At 55.9% G+C, this 21063-nt stretch overlaps 1 protein-coding gene across 1 annotated transcript in view; it reads right to left on the bottom strand.

Annotated features, from left to right (window-relative positions):
* Nucleotides 1–8062, bottom strand: part of NTSR1 (neurotensin receptor 1) — a 46221-nt gene extending 38159 nt beyond the window's left edge. Inside the window, exon 1 of the mRNA XM_040247676.1 lies at nt 7349–8062. Coding sequence (XP_040103610.1) covers nt 7349–8062 — 714 coding nt within the window. The remainder of the gene's footprint in view (nt 1–7348) is intronic.
* Between the last annotated feature and the right edge of the window lie 13001 nt (nt 8063–21063).

The raw sequence follows: 21063 nt of genomic DNA, 5'->3' as shown, positions 1-21063 counted from the left end.
GAGCACTCCTCCACACACAGAAGGGACACGCTACTGACCCAGGCGACGGCACGAGTGAGTCTCAGGCATTACACACTCTAAGAAAGCCAGACCCACAGGCTCAGTGTACCTGGCATCAGAGGGGAGGTTGAGGGCAGGGGCTTACAGAGACTCCTTTGTGTGACAGGACTGTGCCCTGTCTTTGGAGCCAGTGGTTACAGGCTTCTCTGTATTTGTCAGAAGTCATAGATGTAAACAAAGGCAAATGATTTTTCTTTATGTAAACTTTAGTGTTAGCTGCTCAGTCCTGTCCAACTCTTTGCAACCCCATGGACTGCAGCCCACCAGGCTCCTTGGTCCATGGAATTCTCCAGGCAAGAATACTGGAATTGGCTGCCATTCCCTTCTCCAGGGGATCTTCCCAACCCAGGGAATGAACCCAGGACTCCTGCATTGCAGGTGGATTCTTTACCATCTGAGTCACCAGGGAAGCCTGGATATAAACTTAAGCCTAAGAAAGAAGACAAATGGATCTGGTATCTGATCATTTTTCCACCTTCTCCAAAAGTGACCGGTCTGGGTCATCTTGATCACGCACGCGGACTTCCTAACCATCCTCCTGAGTCCCCACTGTGTCAAAGAGGCAGGGAGAACGGTTGTCTGAAGTGTAAGCCACATGGCCTCTTGCTCAGAGTCTCCAAGGGGCCCATTTTCCCAGGATAAAGGATGTCCTGTGTCCTCAAAGCCATGGTTTTTCCAGTAGTCACGTATGGATATGAGAATTGGACTATAAAGAAAGCTGAGCGCCGAAGAAATGATTCTTTTGAACTGTGGTGTTGGAGAAGACTCTTGACAGTCCCTTGGACTCCAAGGAGATCCAACCAGTCCATCCTAAAGGGAATCTGTCCTGAATATTCATTGGAAGGATTGATGCTGAAGTTGAAACTCCAGTACTTTGGCCATCTGATATGAAGAACTGACTCATTTGAAAAGACCCTGATGCTGAGAAAGATTGAAGGCAGGAAGAAAAGGGGAGGACAGAGGATGAGATAGTTGGATGGCATCACCGACTCAATGGACACAAATTTGGGTAAACTCCGGGAGTTGGTGATGGACAGGGAGGCCTGGTGTGCTGCAATCCATGGGGTCACGAAGAGTCAGACACAACTGAGCAACTGAACTGAACTGAACTGAACTGTGTCCTACATGATCACTTGTCACTTGTTGCCCTACCCTGGGCTCCCTTGCTCTGGCCATGTCATCCCAGCAGGTGCTGTGTACCTTCTGTTCCTGCTCTGAAAACTTCTTCCCCAGATGCTGTCATACCTGCCCTTACCTAAGATCACAGCCCCACTGCCTCTCCTGTTCACTTGTACTTAGTTGTGTTGCCACTTGTCTGTCTTCTCTGCTGGGATGCACACCCTTTGGGGAGGTTCTCCATAGGTCCCTCTGTGTTTGGCAGGTGGTGCCAGGTGAGTGGGTATGGAAGAGGGTGACGGGGGAGGTGTCATCACAGAAGACATGGGGATTCTTCAAGCACATGGTGCTGCAGATTCCTGGCTCAGGGGCCCTCGGGCAGCGAAGGCTTTTCAGGGGAGCTGGGCAGATGCTCAGTCTGGTCCCTGACCCTACAGGTGTGAGAACAACGCCAGGCTCGGGGGTTTCTGGGGTTTCCTGCAGGACCCTGCCGTGTGCACACAGACCCCGAGATGGGACTGGGTGTGACCATGGGATCGGCTCCCAGCTCTGGGCAGGGGAGCCTTCTTGGGGGCAGAAGGCTCTTGTTGCCCCTAAAGGTGCAAATCAGAGAACCTGTCTCTCCTCGAAGCCACCTCTGGTGCATGGGGTGCTTCAGCCCCAGCACTCCTGGACCAGAGAGTAATTGTCACCTCCAGCTGGTAATTGAGGAAACCGAGCCACAGAAGGTCACATCTGTAGCCTGGCCCTGCAGCTGGTCAGTGGAGAAGTTGGCACTTAACCTTGGATCCTGGGCTGCCAAAGACAAGAAACCCCAAAAGAACCCCTCCCTAGCAGCTTGGGTGCACTGGCCCAGCTCCACCTGGTTCCCTGGCCCTCTCTCCCTCTGGCTCCAGCCATGGGGGATGGAGCCACCCCCACAGGTGCACATATGTGACATCCCCAAAGAGGGCAGGGGTAATAGCACATGGGTGCTCCATCTGGGCCTCTTGTGGGAGCAGAAGGACAGGGCAGGTGTGGGCCTGGCTTGGACGTCCCCACCCTCTCTGGGCCTCAGTTCTCTCTCGGGGCCCAAGGAGCCTGGCTGCCCTTGGGGGGGGGCGCTGCCCTGTCACCGGGGATGGTGGTGGCCAGGTTCAATGCTAGGGCACTGCCAGGTTAGAGTGGGGATCTTGGGGAGCAGGCAGCCCCCACAGCTGTGAGCTTGGTACCATGGTCTCCCCCAGAGGGCTGAGCATCTGCCTGGCTCCTGGGGTGATGGGGGGTAGGATGAGCAGCTGCCTGGGGAATTCGAGTTCCTCAGAAATGACCCTCGGACCCTTTGGTACTTTCCTGTCCAAAGGCACCCCCCAGCCCCCGAGAGGACCCGGCACCCAAACTGCCTTCACAGGGTGAGGCCATGGACTTGGCTTTAACCTCTGAGGGACTCATGGAGACAGTGTATTTTCACCAAAATCATCCTTTATCTAAGCCCTGTGAGTTTTGATAATGCTCCATCACAGAACTGGCAGCACCCACAAGACACAGAACATGCATTGCCCACCACCAATACCCCTCCCCTTCCCGCCCTGTGCCCGTCACTTTCCTTCCAGAAAGTCACATGACTGGAGTCATACAGTTGGAGCCTTTTGAGACTGGCTTCCTTCCTTGGCACAGTGCATTCACTCGTGACCACCGCATCTTCACCACAGCTTAGAGACTAAGGCAGGCTGGAAATCCCGTCTGACAGGGGCCTGGAGCAGCCAAACCCTAGACACACAGTCGGGGCTGGGGGTAGGGGCAGCTGGTGTCCAGTGGGGATACAGTCTCCCTCAGGGACAGTGGGGAAGTCCCCATCTGGAGATGGGTGGGGTGGTGGTCTTTTAAACATGGAGAAAGTGGTAAATTTCACATTATGTGTGTTTCACTGGAACAGAAAAAAAGGAACAAAAGCTTGTGATTCCTCTCCCTCTTGAAACACAAGCCATCAGACAACCAGACGGAAGCCTGGCTGCTTCTCTGGTGGTGGGATGCAGGCCTCCAACCACCTGAGCAGGTTGACACCCTCCTCCCCTCACAGGCCCTGCCCCACCCAGTACAACTGTCCTGCTGGGGCCCATGGGTGAGTGTACCATGCTGGCATCAAAGCTAACAGCTGGAGTCCTGGTCTCCCTGAGCTGAGACTCTGGACACGAGGGATGGGCTGCAGTCCCCAAGCGCATGGGTGTCTCCTGGGATGACTGCTCATGGGGGTCCCTGCCCCACTTGCTGCCCCAGACTCTGTCCTTGTACAGAACCATAGCACAGTCGCCAAACCAAGAAGTCTCACTGCATGCCGGGACATCACTAGTGAACCCAGGACTGCACCCCCACTGTCTCAGCAGCAGCATCCTTTCTGCACCTTGGTCTGATGGGAAACCCAGCCTGGTGCTCAGGGGCTATGTCTTCAATCCCCTTAATACAGGAGAGCCCCTTGGCCTGCCCTAAACTTCCATGACCCGGCACGTTGTGAGTGCTGGGCAGATGCTTCCGGGGGAGGAGCTGCATTCTGGGTAGTGAGTCCAGCAGGAGGCACCAATCTTGGGGGCACATCTTTGCCTGTTTCCCCAACATAGCATCACTCTTCTGGGGCCCTGTGACTCGCCAAACTTCAGCCACAAGTGTCAGCATCACTGAGGTGAGCTGGCTGCAGATGGAGGAATGGGAGATTGATGGATGGAAGGGGAGGGAACAGGTGGATGGATGGGGGCGGGGGGAGAGGGCACAGCGCAGCTGGTGGCACAGGACAGAAACACAGAGAAAATGATCCATGGCCTGATTTTATTGGAACCAATTTTCTTCCACTTTGTGGAGACAGGTCTCGGCGGCCTCTGCCTCCGCAGATCATGTCAGACTTTAATGGCCTTGATGCTCAGGAGGCTGCCCAGAGTCGATGTGCCCGTGGACATGAGCCCCTTCCGCACAAGCCACACCCAGGGCCACTGCCCCTTCTGAAGCTGGGCCCAGCCCATCGTGAGGAGCAATGCTACCGGCACTGAATGTGAAAGAGGCCGTCTGTGAAGGCAGATTACAGGGGTACCCAACCGTCGCCCTCAGCCTCGCAGCTGCTGCCAGGGCCACAGGTCCTGGAAAATGGTAACAATGAAGTGATGACCCAGAGCCCTCCCCATGCTGATGCAGGTCTGATGGGTAATTCCAGGGGAGGCTGCTTTAATGTGGCCTTGTGTGTGGGAGCTGGATCTCTAACAAAGGTACACATGCCCTGTGACCCCTAATTCTCCTCCCCAGGGCACTGTGCATGCAGAGGAGCTGCTCTGAGCTGGGGCACCTCCTAGATACCCGCCATCCCTGCTCCTAGAGCAGCAGGTCCCGGGAGGGGGACATCCACCTCCCCCGACCCCTACCAAGCATTGGGAAGATCTACCCCCCTCCCCAGCTTTGGGAAGACAGGATTTACTAGGGGATGGAGATGTGGCAGGGGGGAGGGAGATACCACTACCCTGTAGGATTGAATCCAGTCCCCTCTGGGGCCCAGAGGAGGTGCTGGACTGTCCCAGAGCAACGCGGCAGGGTCCTCAGGCTCCACCTCCCAGGTTTCCCTGTTGACCAGGGGCCCAGGATCCAGGGCCTCTGCTGGCCCGGGAAGCCCTGTCCTCACCATGAGTTCCTCTCACCTCGTCCACTCCAACCACACAGTCGGAAAACTCCCAGCTGTATCCAGCAATGGCAGCTCCAAGTTGCTCAGAAATCTCACCACCGAAGCACCTCATTTCTAAACACTACTTCTGTTTGCAAGTGTCCAGGATGGAACCTCACAGGATGGAGGGCTGACAGGACTGGTGGGAGACACTCGGGCCAGGAGGGGGCCCCAGTTTTGGAAAGAGTGGTTGTTTTGATTGGCCCACCTCTCCACACTTCCCAACACAGCCCATGACAGGGAGACACATGGATACAGGTGCCCAGCCCCTCTCTGCATAGATGTCACTGTTTAAAACAGTGGACATTGGCCCAGATTTGCCAAGTGGCCCAGAAGCCCATCTGGGGAACATAAAATCCCCTGGGAACCTCTCCTGGGACAGTGGATGGCGCAGAGGGACAAGAGGGGAGGGGGCAAGGCCAGGGCTGAGCTTCTCCATGAGGAATGTTCCTTCAGGCACACGGAGCAGCACACAGGAGCCCAAGGAGCCTCGCAGGAGCGGTCGGTGTCAGAAAGAAGTGCACCTCTAATAACTGGCCCATCAGCCTTTCTCGAGCACATGGCCGAGGCTATTAAAGAACATAGAAACTCCTCTCTCTGAGGTCTCGGAGCCAGCAAGTGCTTAGTAAACGCTCAGCAGTGCCACAGCTGTGGCCACAGACGCGGTCCTTCTGTAGTGCGAGCTCCACAGACACTTACCTAGTGGGCGAGTGACCAGGACACAGCCTGGGCCACATCAGCATGGCAGCTTCCCACCAGAAGGATTCAGGGAGGGCCCTTCAGGAAGCCAAGCCAAGTTCCTGGGGCGTCTGGCCATGTGGCACTAACAGAGGGTGAGGGTGCTTAAGAGGGGTTCTCTGTGTTTTCTTGATGATCCGACCCTGGCTGCTCCTGGCCCAGCCCCCAGGGGTCCAAGGGGGAGGGGGTCTCAGGGGAGCATCTCCTGGGTGGGCATGACTGACCTACCCCACCTTCACAGCCAGGTGTTGTGGCTGCTGTCTCCCAACTCCCCAGCCCCAGCACAGCCTGCAAGACCCCAGAGGAAGCCGGAAGGTAATTCCCACTCTTTCACCACACGCGCCCTGGTTGCTCCTGCCTGCAGCGCCTGTGACTCATCTTCCTGCTACACGTGGCTGCTGGGGGCCCCTCCGCACAGGAACACCTGGAGCCAGGGCAGGCGAGGAGCCTGGAGCTTAATTCTGCCCACTGGCTCCATCTCAGTAGTGGCCTGTGGAGGGTCAGTTGCAGCCCAGGATAGACGTGCAGATGGCACGTTCCCCACCCTGAAGCATGCCAGCTCCCGGAGCCTGGCACCCCTGTCACACTCAGAGGCAGCAACATGGGTTCTGCTGAGACGCTGTTGATGACTTGGGCATGAAAGGACAGCCAGTCTCTCTGGCCACTCCCACCCCACCCTGGCTCAGCCCAGACCCCGCTCTCCCATCCCACTCTGGGGTGGAGGGAGCCCCCACCCTTTCTTGGCTGCCCACATCCTGAGGCCACCGTGCCTTTCCAGGTGGTATCTCTTCCCTGACTTGCTCTGGTGGACACCTTGCTCCCAGGCCAGGGCCCTGCCTGAGAAGCCGTCTCCCTGGGGCCGGAATCCCCCTGCCTGGCTGAGCCAATGCCCAGGGAGGTGTCCAACCTGGGTCCCCACATGCTTCACCCAGACCCTCTGAGGGCGCTGGTCACCCAACTCCAGGCCCTCCAATCTGCCACCAGGCCCAATACCTTAGGATTTTCCAGCAGAAACAACATCACCACCACCACCAGGGACAGCGCCTCTGACTGCTTCTACCTGTCAGGAGCCAGACAAGGGCTCCCATACCTTCTCTCTTGAATCCTGTACCTTCTGAGACCAGGGCTGTGACTGCCCCATTTCACAGATGGGAAAACTGAGGTTAAACTAAATAACCGGCCCAAGACAGCATCAGGCCAGGAGACACTGGGGGAGCAGTCTGGGATAGGGGTTCTGCTGTAGAGGAGAGGGACCACACCTGTGGGGAGCACAAAGCCTTTCGAGAAGCTGATGGGAGGGACTTTCTCTGGAAAGAGGACACCAGCACACACATTTGCCTTACATTTCAGGGACTCTGGGGTGGCTGAGGCCCATCCACGGAGCCTCGGCTTCAGGGAGGTTGGTAATCTGGGCTTCCAGCCCCTTTGATGGAAGGAGGGAATGAAATAAGTGGGGCTGAGGCCTGGCAGCCCTGGAGTGAAAGGTGGGAAGAAGCCGGGGGTCAGGCTGCTCTCAAGTCCCCTGCTCCTCCCCCATCCCCACTCCTTCCCAGCTTCATAGGAATAAAATTTCTTTGAGACACGAAATTTTCTCCAACTTCCTGTACCCAGAGGACACACAGACAGGAAACTACTTCTGAGATGAGGCACTGAGGCTTCCCTGAGTGTCTGCCTTGGACCCTTGCTCCCAGGGGAGATCCCGGTCTGGTGCCCTCTGACTCCTGCCCCTGCCCCTGCCCCCCGGAAGAGGCTGCTCACCTGGATGACGACCTTGACTGTGGCCGTGCCCACGATGGGTGTGCATACCAGGCCGCCTGGGTGCTGGCCGTCGGCACTGCGGTTCTGCTGGCCCATGGTGAAGAGCATAGGCACAGCCAGGAGGCCGGAGGCCAGCCAGACGGCGCTGATGAACTTCTTGGTGCGGCTGCGGGACATGAGGGTCTTGGCCTTGAAGGGGTGGCAGATGGCCAGGTAGCGTTCCACGCTCAGGCTGGCTACGTTGAGGGCGGTGGCATAGGTGCAGGCATCGCGAAGGAAGTAGTAGCCTCGGCACACGGCGTCACCGAAGGCCCAGGGGTGGTGCACCCAGATGAAGTTGTACAGCTCCACAGGCATAGCCAGCAGCAGGATGAGCAGGTCGGACAGGGCGAGGCTGCCCAGGTGGTAGTGCACCGTGCTCTGCAGGTTCTGCAGCGACTTCTTGCGTGCCAGCGTGAAGGCAGTCACGGAGTTGCCCACCGTGCCCACCACGAAGAGCGCCAGGTACACAATGGTCACCAACACCTTGGAGTAAATGTCCGTGTTCACATCCAGGTCGCTGCTGGGGGCCGCTGGTACGGACTCCGACAGGTTGCCAGAGCCATTGCCCAAGCCGGGAGCCAGGAGCGCCCCCTCCAGCACCGACGGCAGCTGCGTGAACGGGTGGTCCGGCCGGCCGACCCAGGGACCCGGCGCCGAGCTGTTGAGACGCATGTCGGGCGCGCGGGGCGGGGTGCTGCTGCGCTTTCCCGGTCCGCTGCTGGAAGCCAGGGGGAGAGGGGGTGCGTTTCAGGCAGGGACAGAATAGAGGGAGCCCGAGGGGTGGGCGTGAGAGGCCGAGGGGGCGCGCCGTCGAGCCGGGGAGCGCCAACCTGGTCCGTGCCAGCCTGGCGCGCTCGGCGCTCGCACTCACCGGGGGTTGCAGCTTCCCTCCCGGCTCCGCGCTTTCCCGGCTTTCTCCGAATTTCCGATACCACGGTTCCTCGGGTCCCCGGGCGGCAGAACCGGTTCTCACGGAGAGCGGCTGCCGGTTGGGGCTTGGGCTGCGCGAGACAAGCCTGTGGAGCCAAAAGGAGCGCACGCCCGGCTGCCCGGCGCTCTCTCTTCTCGCTCGCGCTCTCCGCGCACCTCGCTCCGCGCACCTCCCGCAGCGCCAGCGCCCTCCCGAGCTCTGCGCCTCCACTGAGCCGGCGGCGACGGGCGCGCCCAGCCGTGGGGGGCGCTGGAGGGGAGAGAAGGCGGCCCCTGCCACTGTCCCCGCCCCGCAAGGGGGCAGGGCTGGCTGATCACCCCCGCGCACTCTCAGGGACCATCTGGACTGGAAGGAGCGCCCCAGGGAACTGGGATCCCAGCGAGGTGCGCCAGGAATATTGGCTCTTTCCAGGCACCCTCCTCAGGCAGCTCGCCCCTCTTTCCGGGGTCTCCCCAGCTTCCTATGCCCCACTTCCCCAAGGGAACTGCCCCCGGGTCGCTTCCAGCCTGCCCAAGCCGTGGGCTTCCTGCTGAGGTGGGGGGACGCCCTTTCTTCCTGGGATGCCAGAAGCTGGGCTCCCAGGGGGCTCTACTCTAGCACAAGTAACTGGGGGAGGGGGTGACTGAGGCGATCAGAAAGCAGAGGATAAGTACCACCTGCCTCTGTGCAGGGTGGTCTCCTGCACCCAGCTCCCTGGGGTGGCCGTGTGCCACTGTGGGTGCAGGTGGTAGGGTCCAGGCCTGTCATCACCACCTGAATGTGGACCATCAGATGCCACCCTCAGGGTCCAGCCTGGTAGGATGTAGAGGGACTTGGCTGGGTTGGGAATCAGGAACAGATACCAGAGGGAGCTGAGGGAAAGGGAGCACTGAGGAAAGGGGGTGAGGCTGAGCAGCCCAGACTTCAGACCAGTGAGGGGAGAAGCTCAGGCTCAGTGCTTAGTCTCTGGTTCCCAGCTGGCCCTGAGCTTCTCTGCTCCACTGAATCCTGATGTTCCCACCACGGAGTCTTAGCACATAAGATACGTGCTTAAAAATGTAGCCTCGCAGGAAACACAAATGTCCCTTTGCTGGAGGCCAGCACAGTGAGCTCAGAGGCAACAGGAGTGGTTTCAACCTGCTGCTTAATATCTGGGTGAGTGTTTTAGCTTCCCCATCCCTCTGTTTAGTCATCTGTGGAATGGGTACACAGTTCAAATCGATGCTCCTGGGTCCCCATTGTTCTGGATGCTGTTGGCACTGCAAACAGCAGGTGCTCAGTGGACACCTGTGGAGTGCATGCTTTTGTGTGGACTGTGTGAGGATTTCGGAGGGTGTGAAGCTGAAATACCTGGGAAAACAAAAGTTGCTTTAACTTCTCCAAGTTAGACCAGGTTTGCTCTCTGGAAGGCGAGCCCATAGGTTCAGTGAACAGGTCCTGGGGTTGGGAGTTGAGTGTCCTCGCCATAGAAAGCAGTGCCGTGTTAGCCTATGTTGGCCCCCAGAGGTCATCCTGAACCCATGGGGACATGGGGGTCTTGCCGTGGGCAGTGGTATTGGGTCACCTCTCTTGAGATCCCTGCTCCTCCCCCCAGAAGAAGGCAGTAGCCAGTGGCCACTTTGCTGGCCAGTAGCTGTTGCCACTCAGGACGTTCCTGATGGAAATGCGCTCTCATTCGGGGGCTTAAGCTCACTGTTTGGTTTTCACACCCCTGACCTTTCTGCTAAGCTGGCCTTCTTTGCAAAGATTTCTTTTCAAGCCAGCCTAGGAGCTTAAAAAATCATAAAAGACAACTTAGCACAAATATTATGACAAGGCGTTTGCTTGAAATCACAGAGGAAATGTCACCTGGGCCGCCTTGCCGAACCACGTGGGTGGCAGGACCTTGTCCAGAGTCCCCGGCGGCTTAAAATCCTCTTTCTGTGAAGCGGGGAGCCTGTCCGGATGGCCCGGCAGCCGGAACCTTCTGAGTCCAAACTGTTTGCCTCTTTCGCTTATGATTTCCCTGGACATGTGCTTCCTGAACAGCTGGGACCCTTTAGGGAAAGATTTGGTGAGGTGCTCACAGAGGGCGGGGCTGGTCTCCTGTGTCCATCAGTGACTCGACCACAACCTTGACCGGGCCTAACTCCCTCTGAGCCTTGCTGGCCTCCCCCTGATACTCCACATGCTGTGTGTCTACAATGAGCTTGCTTGTCCGAGTATGCCAGGGCTGAGATGCTCTGGCAAGTGTCTGAGTTTCTTGGGGAAGCTGGTGTGTCGGCCAAGAGGGCAGCAGCACCTGGGTGTCTTCAGCTTCCAGGATGGGGTCCTGGCTGTTGAGCTGGGCGGTCACCTGAGCTTCAGTGTGAAGGTCAAGTCTGAGACACGGAGGGAAGATGCCTGGATGACCACTGCCATGGGCAGGTGTGTGTGTGGGTTCTTGGTTTGTTTGCTTTGCTAACTTTGCCCAAGCTCTGAAAGGTATGTAGGATGTAGTGGGTGAAAGGATGTAGTGGGTGCTCAGTGGACTTTTGATGAACTAGTGAAAGAGATTAGATGATGAACAGTGAGACTGGCAACACCCATGGTCTTTCCCCAACAGGATTCCAAGTGCAAAAGGATGTAGCTATGAAACCCAAGACAGATCCCTTTGGGTTGCACCCCTGGGCCTGAAGCTATTGAGGGGGCAGGGTTATCTAACCACTCTTAGGAGAATGGCAGCCAGGATGAGGGGCAGAGGGTGTGAGAAGGACTTTACTTTCCTGGCTACAAGAATTCAGTCCTTGAAGTCCTGGGGTCACATCCTGTCTTTCCTCTGGCCCCCACATGGTCCTTGGGCAACTCTTATTACAAGAAGGCTTCTTCCTAAAATTAAAAAAAAAAAAGTTTCACAGCAATACCTGTATCAGTTATCTATTTATCTATTGCTGTGTAACAAAGGACCCCAAACTCAGTGACTTGGTGGCAAAACATACATTTTATTGTTATTAAGGTTATTATTAGGTTTCCCATGAGGCTACAGGTGGGTGGGGAGTAGTGTACATTTATCTAAAGATGCTAAGGATATGTAGTCTGTGTAATTTGTAGAGTTTGGCTGCTGACTTCCCACTCACAGCTTGGAAAGTGCACATGTCCAAACGTAGAGCATTCCAAGGAGGATGTTAAAAATATAGCAACACTTGTGTGAGAGCTAGTGAGTGGGCGGGGGTGGCAGGTCTCCTTCCAGGCTGGGCACCAGCCTTGGCTCTCACATCCTTGTCCCTCATGTTCCCAGTTGTGCCTTAACTCTTGGCCCCTGGCTGGCTTTCTGGAAATTTGAGCTGTGGTCACAAGGAAGAGCCAGATGATGGGGAGGGTGTGGCTGCCAGGAGTGTACCCTGCTGACCGTGGGCTCCAGGTCTATAAACCGACCAAGCCTCAGTGGACCCGGTGTCACCAGGTTACTATGAGCCCCGTGTTTCAGGTGCATGACCACACGCCATGTGGAGGTGACTGCTCCACAAACTACGGCTTTACCGCCAGTGGGCTAGATGAGGAAGAGGAGAGGCTGAGCTCCTGGGCCCCTGAGAGTGCGGGCATGGCTTTCATTCCTGTCAGTGGCAGGGTCCCTGTGGAGGATGCATGAGGAAGGCTGAGTTCCCAGCTGCGGGTTGGGGGCTAGTCCCTCTGGGCTCCACCTTCTGAAGCAGGCAGGGAGGTGGCTGGGTGCGAGGGGTTCAGGCCATGGGGACCCCTCGGTTGCAACTGTCATTTCACCCCCGGCAGCAGCACGGCCTCTTCTCCTAACAATCTAAACCATCTCACTGTGCACTTTTCTAGATTTATTGAGCAGAGCGCTTGTACGAGCAATAGCCACCAACACTTGCAGCCGAGAAGGGCCTGGCAACTGTGGACTCCACCTGGGGCGTTGAAGACTTAAGCAAAGACACGTGTCAGGAAAGATGATGTTTTGGAGGAAAAAAAGGGCATGTTAGATCATCTAAGGAGAAAGAGAAAATCTGATCTCCAAAACAAGCTTCCATGCAGCCCAGGTTCCTAAAAATTACTCCTGTGAAGGCTTTGCTGTGGCACGCATTTCAGGCTGATCAACACAAAGGATGCTTTTTAGAATTTTCTTTGAAGTTGCAACCTGACTTCTGGGAGCCAGGTTTGAAACTGACAGAGTTATCCCCCCACCCCGAGTCCCCTGCCTTCCCCCCTTCATCCCCCTTGCCCTCCACACTTGGGTCAGGCTACAAGGAGGGTCCCTGAGTACCCCCTCCTGCAAAGGCATTTTCTTTTTGAGACTTTCTCTTGGGTGAAAGACAACAGCGCATCCGATGCAGAAGGACAAACAGTTCCATCTGCTCAGCTTGCAGAGAAAAGCAGTGTTTTGTCAGCTCTCCCCCTGGAAACCTGAGTTTATGCCTCCTATAAATTTACCAATTTCTGGTTAGCTTTCCCAGGGGTGCTTGTGAACACACTTGCGACTTAAGCTGAAAGAGAAAGGGTCACAGGCCCCTGCCCCCCGCCCCATGGGCCTTCCTTCTGTGGGGGTATATCCCCGGGAGAGTGATGCTTGCATAAACACGACTTCTGACAGTTCAGCTCTTCTTCCAGAGACCCGAAACCTGCGCCCTTTGTCTGTAACTCAGGAGTTCCAGTTGCCTAAAAGTACTTAAATAGAAAAACATGTCTCCCATTTCCTAATGACTTCATACGAGTTCTAAAATAAAACCCAAGTCTCCTTAGTCATTCTTGCCTCGGAGCGTTGAGGTGACTCCGAGCACTCTTGGGAAAGAATCAGGTGCCAGAGAAGGCAGGTGACCCACTTGCCCGGGTGGCCCCTGCTCTGGGGTAGGAGCCTTGGAGAGAATCCTGTGGAAGTGCCGGCAGCAGGCCTGGTGGCTTATAGATTCCAGGGTGCAGTCCCCAGGGCACGTCTGAGACTAGTGACCCCAGTGGGGTCATCCCCTCTCCCCTTCGCCCTGCAGGTAGGCATGTCTTGGGAGTAAGTTCTGGCCTGCAGGTGGGCAGGGCGGAAAGGTGCGCCCTCTCCCGTCAGCTCTGGGTCCTCCTCTGGCTGCCACTGCCTGCCACTCACCTTCCTGGGACTCCCTTGCCCTGCAAGAGCCCCTGAGATCATTTCTGAGGTGAGGTAGAGTCTGCAGCTCCCAGGGATGTGCTTTCAGGCCCTGGATGGGCCCCTGATTCCTACAGGATAAGCAGACCAGGGGGGATTGAGTGGGCAAGGCTGGCCAGTGCCCAGCCCCGGGGGCTCAGAGGGACTTCCTCTGGACCTATTAATCATGCACAGTTGAGAAGCCCTGCTGTGGGTCCCATGAGGGTCCAGGGGCTGCTGTAGCCAAGAACCACAGTCTGGGGGCTGCAGTGAACGCAGGTGTGTGTGAAGCCCCCCTTCTCTAGGGGCAGCAGTGATATGCTGTCATTCTCATCCCTGCTCAGGGCCGTCCTTGCGGCACTGGGAGGATGACCAGGCAAGGGTGAGGGCCAGGGCCAGCCTTCTCTGGGGCCCAGTCCTGGGAAAGCCCTTTCCTGGGGCAGAGCTGAAGGCTCTGCAGACACAAGGTCTGTTCCCCTCAGAATGTAATTCTGGGGTAGGCAGCATCACGTCCACACGTGGAGAGCCGCTTGTTTTCACTTCAGAAAGCTTTCTCAGTGCAGTTGTACCGCCCAGCAATCTGGTTTTTAAAAATATCATTGAGGGAAAAAAAAAGAGCATTAGCACGTTTGAGGGAAATGTGTTCTCGTGTAAATGAGCAGTTAAAATATAATCAGATTATGCATGCAGAGCGAACACGATCTGCTGAAATCGCAGCCTCTCTTGGGTCCATAAATACACGCGAGCTCGCCGTGCAGATACGCTGCCCGCGCTGCCGACATCAAAGCGGGGCTCTGCTGCAGGCATTGTTCTAGGCGCTTCACACACACCGTCGCCTTGAATCTGCCTTCTCCCTCCCTGCCCTCTGCACACACACACACACACACACACACACAGAGCCATAGATCGAATATTAAATACACACCCATATATCACGGATGCAACAGCTAAGAGAGCTGATACGTTACCATATTTGTCTTTTAAAAAGGGCCGAGGCTGCTGGATGCCACCAAGTGGATAACCTTGCTGTGGATACCTGTCACGACCCTTGAATCTCAGTCTGCTTTCTATTATCTTGGTTTCAAATGCCATGTTGGTGGAACAGGCTTGTCCTCCACACAGGCAATCTGTTGCCTGTTTGTTACTCTCCACAACAGGCTGAATGGCGCTGCTCCACCGGTAACAGCAGGCATGGACCCAGGAGGGGACATCTGTTGGCTTTGCTCGTCCAGACCCACAGTGCCACCCCCTACCCTGATGCCCCAGACTGGCCCTCCTGCTGGATTCCAGGGGTCTGTGTTCCTGACAGCCCACCCTGCATGGCCTTGGGGAGGGGCTGGTCCTTTCCTCTCCATCCCTGCTAATCAGAGTGCCCATCCCCACTGCCCTGGGGACACAAGTTGTATGCCTAGAGTCCTTCCTGCTTGTTGGGAGAGGCAGGCCCCTGTCACTCGTTGCCAGGCTGGTTCCAGCAGAGCTGGGGATGGGAAGAGGCCCGGAGCCCTGATGGCATCACTCTAACGCTTGATCCTGCCATACCTGGAATGTGCACACCCACCCCACTTTTTCTCAAGCTGGCTTGACTTGTGTTTCCACCACCCCCCCCGCCCCAACAATCAAGAATCGAAACTGTAGGTGCTTGAGGAAAAATGGACGTGCTGAGCCTGCCATTGGCCCTTCAGACATCACTCAAGGATTCCACATCCACTTGATGGCTGATTCTTTTATGTGTGAGGATGGAGAAATGGCCACAAAGCGTCGGAAGGAAGCCCAGGGTTTCATTTTTCTGAAATCAGTGGGAGGATGACGACTGGGCCACGCACGAATTGCTGTCTTCTGTCTTCTCTGGAAATTTCAAGGCTGGGTAGACATCAGCTCCTGGGCTCCTCCTGTCTGATGGGAGCCGGTGGGGATGATCGCCTCCTTCCTGTGGCAGCTAATGATTAGCTTCATGCCAGCACGTCGCCGCCACAGACTGATTTGCCTACACAGTCAGTTACTTATGAAAAACAAGTTTTCGAGAAAACATAATTCCAGGGCCCCAGTGCTACTTCTTTCAAAATAATCCAGAAACCCCGCCTGGCGTCTTCTGATTCTGAAAATTCTCGAGCAGCCCAAGTCCACTTCCTTCCCACCCAGGGGCAGGGGCGATGGGTACCTGGCTCTGTCATTCGGGTTTAGGCTGTTGGGGGTGTCAGCTGTATTGTGGGATATCCTTGAAAATAAAAGCCTTGGGGAATTACCCCAAAGCCAACGTTTCACCCTATTCTTCACCTGCTAATGGATGGACAGGTGGATGAGGGATTTTTGACTTTGTCAAGTTCATGTTAAAATAACAATAATTCGGTGGAGACCCTAGGTTGACAGTGGACAAAACTGGAGTGCTCTGGGCCTGGAAGGTGGGAGCAGGGGATTGGCACCTGTGCTCGCTTCACTTCTGTGTGTTTGGCAGTTTCACAACAAAGTTAACAAAACCAAGTCTGGCTTAAATAAAAAGGTGTGTATTGAGTCACAATGCTACACTTGCAAAGACTCTGAGCTGGAAATCAGGGGGTGTTTCCCTTTCAATGAAGAGACTAAACCTCAGAATCAGTCCATTGAGGTACCTCGCTGCCTCTCCTGTTGCTTCCAATGTGAAACGAGGAGTGAACCCAAAGTGTCTGTATTATAAATGCAGAGCCAAGTGCACTGAAGCACACTGTCCCACGTGGCTGTCTGGCCTCTAGCTGTCTCCATGATCTCTGGAGCGTCATGAGGTTGAACCAGGCTCGGCCCAAATTACAACAGAAATGAAGGCATTTTTATTCAGAGGTGCCTGGTCCTACTTGGGAGGCTTTTCTTGCAGGTCGCCCTCCCTCCATCTGCCTTTGCTCTGTGGCCTGTGTCCTTCCTCCCTCTCACCTCCCCCTGCACCATCCAAATCTGCCCTTGGTGAAGAAGTTGATGCTAATTCAGACTAAAGGGTACATGACTACTAAGGCTTCATGTACCCTCTTTTTCCTTTATATCTTATCACAATAGATTTTTAAGAAAAGAAAAAAGCAAAGATCTGACTGCAGAGTGATGGCAGCTAGCAGGGGCTATGTGTGGGGTCTGAGCTGCGGGGCTCAGGGCTTGGTTTTCAGTCCTCATTCTGCCCCCTTCCTGAGGCTAGTGGACTGGGCACCACGTTCCCCACCTCTGCCCTTGGAGGTGGGAATTTTCTTCATTCTGAAGCGTCATGAAGTCCAGTCTCAGCCTGGTCATCAGACAGTCAGGGTTGTCCTTGGTAACCAGAGGGCGTGTCTGGGGCACTTCTCCACTGCAGGGGTGGAGTACAAGGGTGGTGGAGGAAGGAGGCTCATTTGAGCTGGTGCTGGAGGTGACACATCTCAGTGAAGAGCTGTTCATATGTCCTCTGTCCTCCTGAGCCTGGGAGGCTCCTCCTGGGCCCAAATTCCTACTGAGACACTCAGGCCTCCCATGAAACAGCTCAGCGGGGAAGGCTGCACTGGGAATGACCCCCAGGGAAGCCCACCGCCTGGAGGCATCACTCTCCACACGGCTCTGGTCTGATTCAGTTTTCTCGCTCTGGGCAGGTTTTGTCATCAGAGATCAAAGGTGGCCGGACAGAGAGGCCCGGTTGCTGCTCTGTGGATCACCCACAACTGCAGCTTGGGGGTCAAGGCAGAGAGTTGGGGAGAGGAGGGACTTTCTGGGAGGAGGAGACCTGGAGCAGCCTGCCCCGCAAGGAGCCCTCCTCCCCTACTAGACTGCCAGGACCCCCAGAGCCTGAGCTTTGCTGCTTCCACGGGCCAGAACAGGTTGATCCACACATTCCCAGTCAAACCTTCCTTTGAAGCGAGTGCGCCTGGTGTTCCAGGAATGAGGGCCGCAGCTCCCTGCATGGTCATTGTCTATATTTGACTCTTCTGTCTCTGGGCATTGGAAACCAGTGCATTTCCTTCCCAAGAGGGCCAGCAGGCAGCTCGTCCTCCAGAGAAAACCCAGAACGTTCACCGTGGCCTCAGTGAAGCTCCTGCTGGAGGCAAGTGATGTGTAGGGCCCACGCCGGCTCTGACAGCTTCCTGTGTTCACTCTCTCCTCAAGACAAACGACTTCCTGCTCAGCCACGCAGAGAGAGAGTGGAAGGGCCAAGTACAAAGTGGATGCAGGAGCTCTTCCTGGGGATCCAGGCTGGGGAAGCATAGGACACAGCAGCCAGGCCCCCTTTTCTGTCCTACCCCCACCTGCCTGCACACTCCCCTGTTCCCACCCTCCCCCAGGAGCTCCCTTCTCCCCAAAGGCCCTCACATCCCAGCTAAGACAGGATGGTGGTCACTCGACACCAGCCCTTATGTCCATGGCCTGACCAGCGGCCAGCCCTGACCTGGACAGTGCTGCGGGACCCTGGGTGACTTATGCATGCTGCCTTTGGCACTTTTATGGGGAAGGTGGGAGGAAAATACCAGAAGGAATTGCCATTCTTGTCATGAAAACTCAGACATTAGCTGCAAAGCAGACTCACCATGGGCCATTGTGATGAGAAACCAGCCGTGGGGCTAATTAGGCTCCTAATTAGGGACCTCCAGGTGCGGCAATGCCCCGGGGGGGGGGGGGATGAGGGCGGCTGTGATTAACTGTGGAAGACTTCAAGCTGCTCTAGGGGAATGAAGGACTCCCAGCGGTGTGGGCAACACTACATGCCAAGGGGATGTGCCTGTGAGATAGGGGACGGAGGGTGGGGCCAGGCGTGGACCCGGCAAACACTGCTGGCCTGAGTGTGGTGCCAGCCTGCTCTATAAATGCAGGTAGAAGAACCTCCCGAGATTCTAAACCAGCACGTGTGAGGGTGGTGGACTCTGCCCTTAAAAGCAAGTTCCCTACAGGACTCTGGTGGAAGTATAGGGAACTGAAAGCCTGAAAAAGGCCCTTTGGATGGTGGACAGACATCTGGGAACACCTGAGTTCTCAGAAGAGGCAGAGAGGCCTGGCAGGTGTGTGTGATGCTTTCTGTACTGTGTCAACCAAACTGGCCACAGGCACTCACATGCAGTGACTGGGACTCACACCCATCAGCTCCCCTGGTTCTCAGGCTGTCAGACCCAGAATGAGCTTGACTGCCAGCCTCCTGGGCCTCCAGCCTGTGGTGGGAATAGGACTCCTTAGCCTCCCTGGCTGACAGCCAGCTTCTCAGAAGGCCTCCACCTTCGTGCATTTATACACGCACTTCAGTACTGTTTTGTGGGAGGACCTCAGTTTCCTTGCCTGAGCAGCAAGGATGAGAATTGCTTTAATTATTTAAAAAACTCTGACTGCATTTACTATACTCTGGATCTCCAGTCTTCATGGGCTCCAGTGAAACGGGTGCTGTGGTCTCATCCCTGTGTCAGAAGTGGGGAAACTGAGGTGTGGAAAGGTGAAGTCAAACACTCTGGACATCAGAACTGAACCCACAGGTCCTCCCAGGCCTGTTAGACTCACACTGAGCTGTTGGCCCCTGCCTTTTGGGTATGCCGGGTGTGAGGTGTGCACACGTCCTGCGCAGCTATTACATTAAATAGAAAGTGTGTGATATCATTTCAGCCTTTGCTGATTCCATCACCATCATCACCACCCACTGTGGGCTCTGGCTGGCTCGGAGTCAGAGCTGCCGGCCCAGAGCCCCCACGAGAGCTGGGCAGATGTTGGTGGCTTCACCAGCTTCCTGCATGGCCAGAGAAGAGGCTGAACTCCTCAGTGAGTGGCACCTCCCTTGAGCCTGTGGACCAACCCAGCATGACTTGGAATAAATGATCAAGTTATGAATTAAACACAGCAGAATGTAATTACCGTGGGAGCCAGCTGAGAATAAAATGGATTATACATATAACAGTCATTAAACGGTTATCACATGTGCCTGGCTAATGTGCTGCCAATTAAAATAAATCTAAGTGCAAATTATCATTCAGAGCAATTGCTCTTCAGCTCATCTTTGTGCCCCCAGGAGCTGGCATGGTGGGGGGAGAGCCTTGCCACCCCCACCCTCAAATGGCCAGTCCTTCAGGGACCACCGGCTCCCAGCCTCAGATCACAAGGGCACTGAGGGTCCTAGAGTGACCAGGATGGTCCACTGGGTCCAGAGACATCCTGCGGGCTCTGCACAGAATGGATTCATCCTCATCTCGCCCTGTGAGGTGGGCCCCCATATGGGCCCTACTTACAGTGGGCTCACTGAGGAGGGGTCGCCACAAGTCTCCCAAGGTCAGATCTCCCTGCCAGAGCCAGGCTCCAACTACAGGATCAGATTTAGAACTCATTGCCCAGGACTCACTTTAGACATGACCGAGTGTCTGTGTGGCTGCTCCTTCTGCCCTGAAAAGTCCCCTGGTTCCGGTGCCTATTCCTCTACAGTATTCACTCCCTCCTCCCAGCCTCGGGTCACTGGAGGAGGTGGGCTTCTGTCACAGGCAGTGTTCTCGCCTTCAGAGAGGTCCCCATGCAAGCAGAATCATTGTCCCCAGAGGAGCTGTGCTTTGAGAGCCTGGCCCTGTGTCTGCCTTTACCCCCGTACCCCAGGCCATATCTTCCCCCTAGTCTATCACTGCTACCCAGCCTGCCAGACCCGACGTGTGATATGTAATTACTGTGGGCTCCAGTGCATTCCCAGAGCTCCCTGGGTGTGTTTGATGTTCTGACGCTTTATTCCAACTTCTAATCTAGGGGCTTTTCTGCCTTTCATCTCAAATTCCACTTGTTTGTGTCGCTTAAACACTGATGGGCAGTGTGGACCTGGAGGGACTGTTTTGTGCACTCTGCAAGACATCCCAGTCTGTCCCCTGAGCCATTCTCCTCAAATGGATGAATTACATGCATGTCATTTATATCTCACTAAAGCTACTTTTTCTTAAATGTGATTTTTAATAAGCACTCACTGGCTCAGTGAATGCACACACAAGACACCCCGTCTCCAAGAACAGAGACAGAAGGCATACAATCTAGAAGCACTGGCTCTGCCAGGCACCAGGGGTCCCGCTGCCCAAGGGCGTGTGCCCCAGGCCCGGCGTAGGGCAGGTGATCAGTTAATGCACCAGCCTTTGTTTCCTGCTTAAACCCGGCCCGGCAAGTCCTCAGCAAACGGAGGATCAGGATCCCAAGAAGATGGACGTCCACCTCATGTCTCAGACACGTCTCCCAGGGGAGTGGAAGGGAGAGACCCTCTTTGGTTTCCGCCTGAATTCTTGGGGGAGGGGCCACCGGCAGGGGACAGGACTGGGGTCCAGTAGAGCGAGGGGGCCAGAGAGACTGGGTTCCGGGAAGCCTGTGGCCCAGGACGCCTCTGTGCTGCCCTCTGGAGCCCATGGTTGCAACTGCAGATCTTCTGGGCTCCCAGCTGGGAAAAACGGGGCTGAGGGCTGGCTCATAGCTCACACCCAGAGCTGGCGCCTGAGGACCCCCCTACCCTCAAATTCAACCAGTGATGCTCTCCACACTGATGGATCCCCAGAGGAGGCAGAGGGGCCGACGTGCCCTGTGTAATGAGACACCAGAGCCCCAGCCGCAGGCGCCGGGACAGGCAGAGCTGGGAACCAGATGCCTCTTCCAAGAAGCATCCAGTGAGAACAGTGATTGCCACCTCCCACCTTCAGGAGATGAAGCAGACAGGGACACAGCCCATCCTGGTCACTGCTCTGTCACATTTGGACATTTAGGGAAAGAGTA

This window comes from Oryx dammah, unplaced genomic scaffold, assembly GCF_014754425.2.
Source record: "Oryx dammah isolate SB20612 unplaced genomic scaffold, SCBI_Odam_1.1 HiC_scaffold_10, whole genome shotgun sequence".
NCBI classification, from domain to species: domain Eukaryota; kingdom Metazoa; phylum Chordata; class Mammalia; order Artiodactyla; family Bovidae; genus Oryx; species Oryx dammah.
This window is presented reverse-complemented; position numbering and strand designations above follow the sequence as displayed.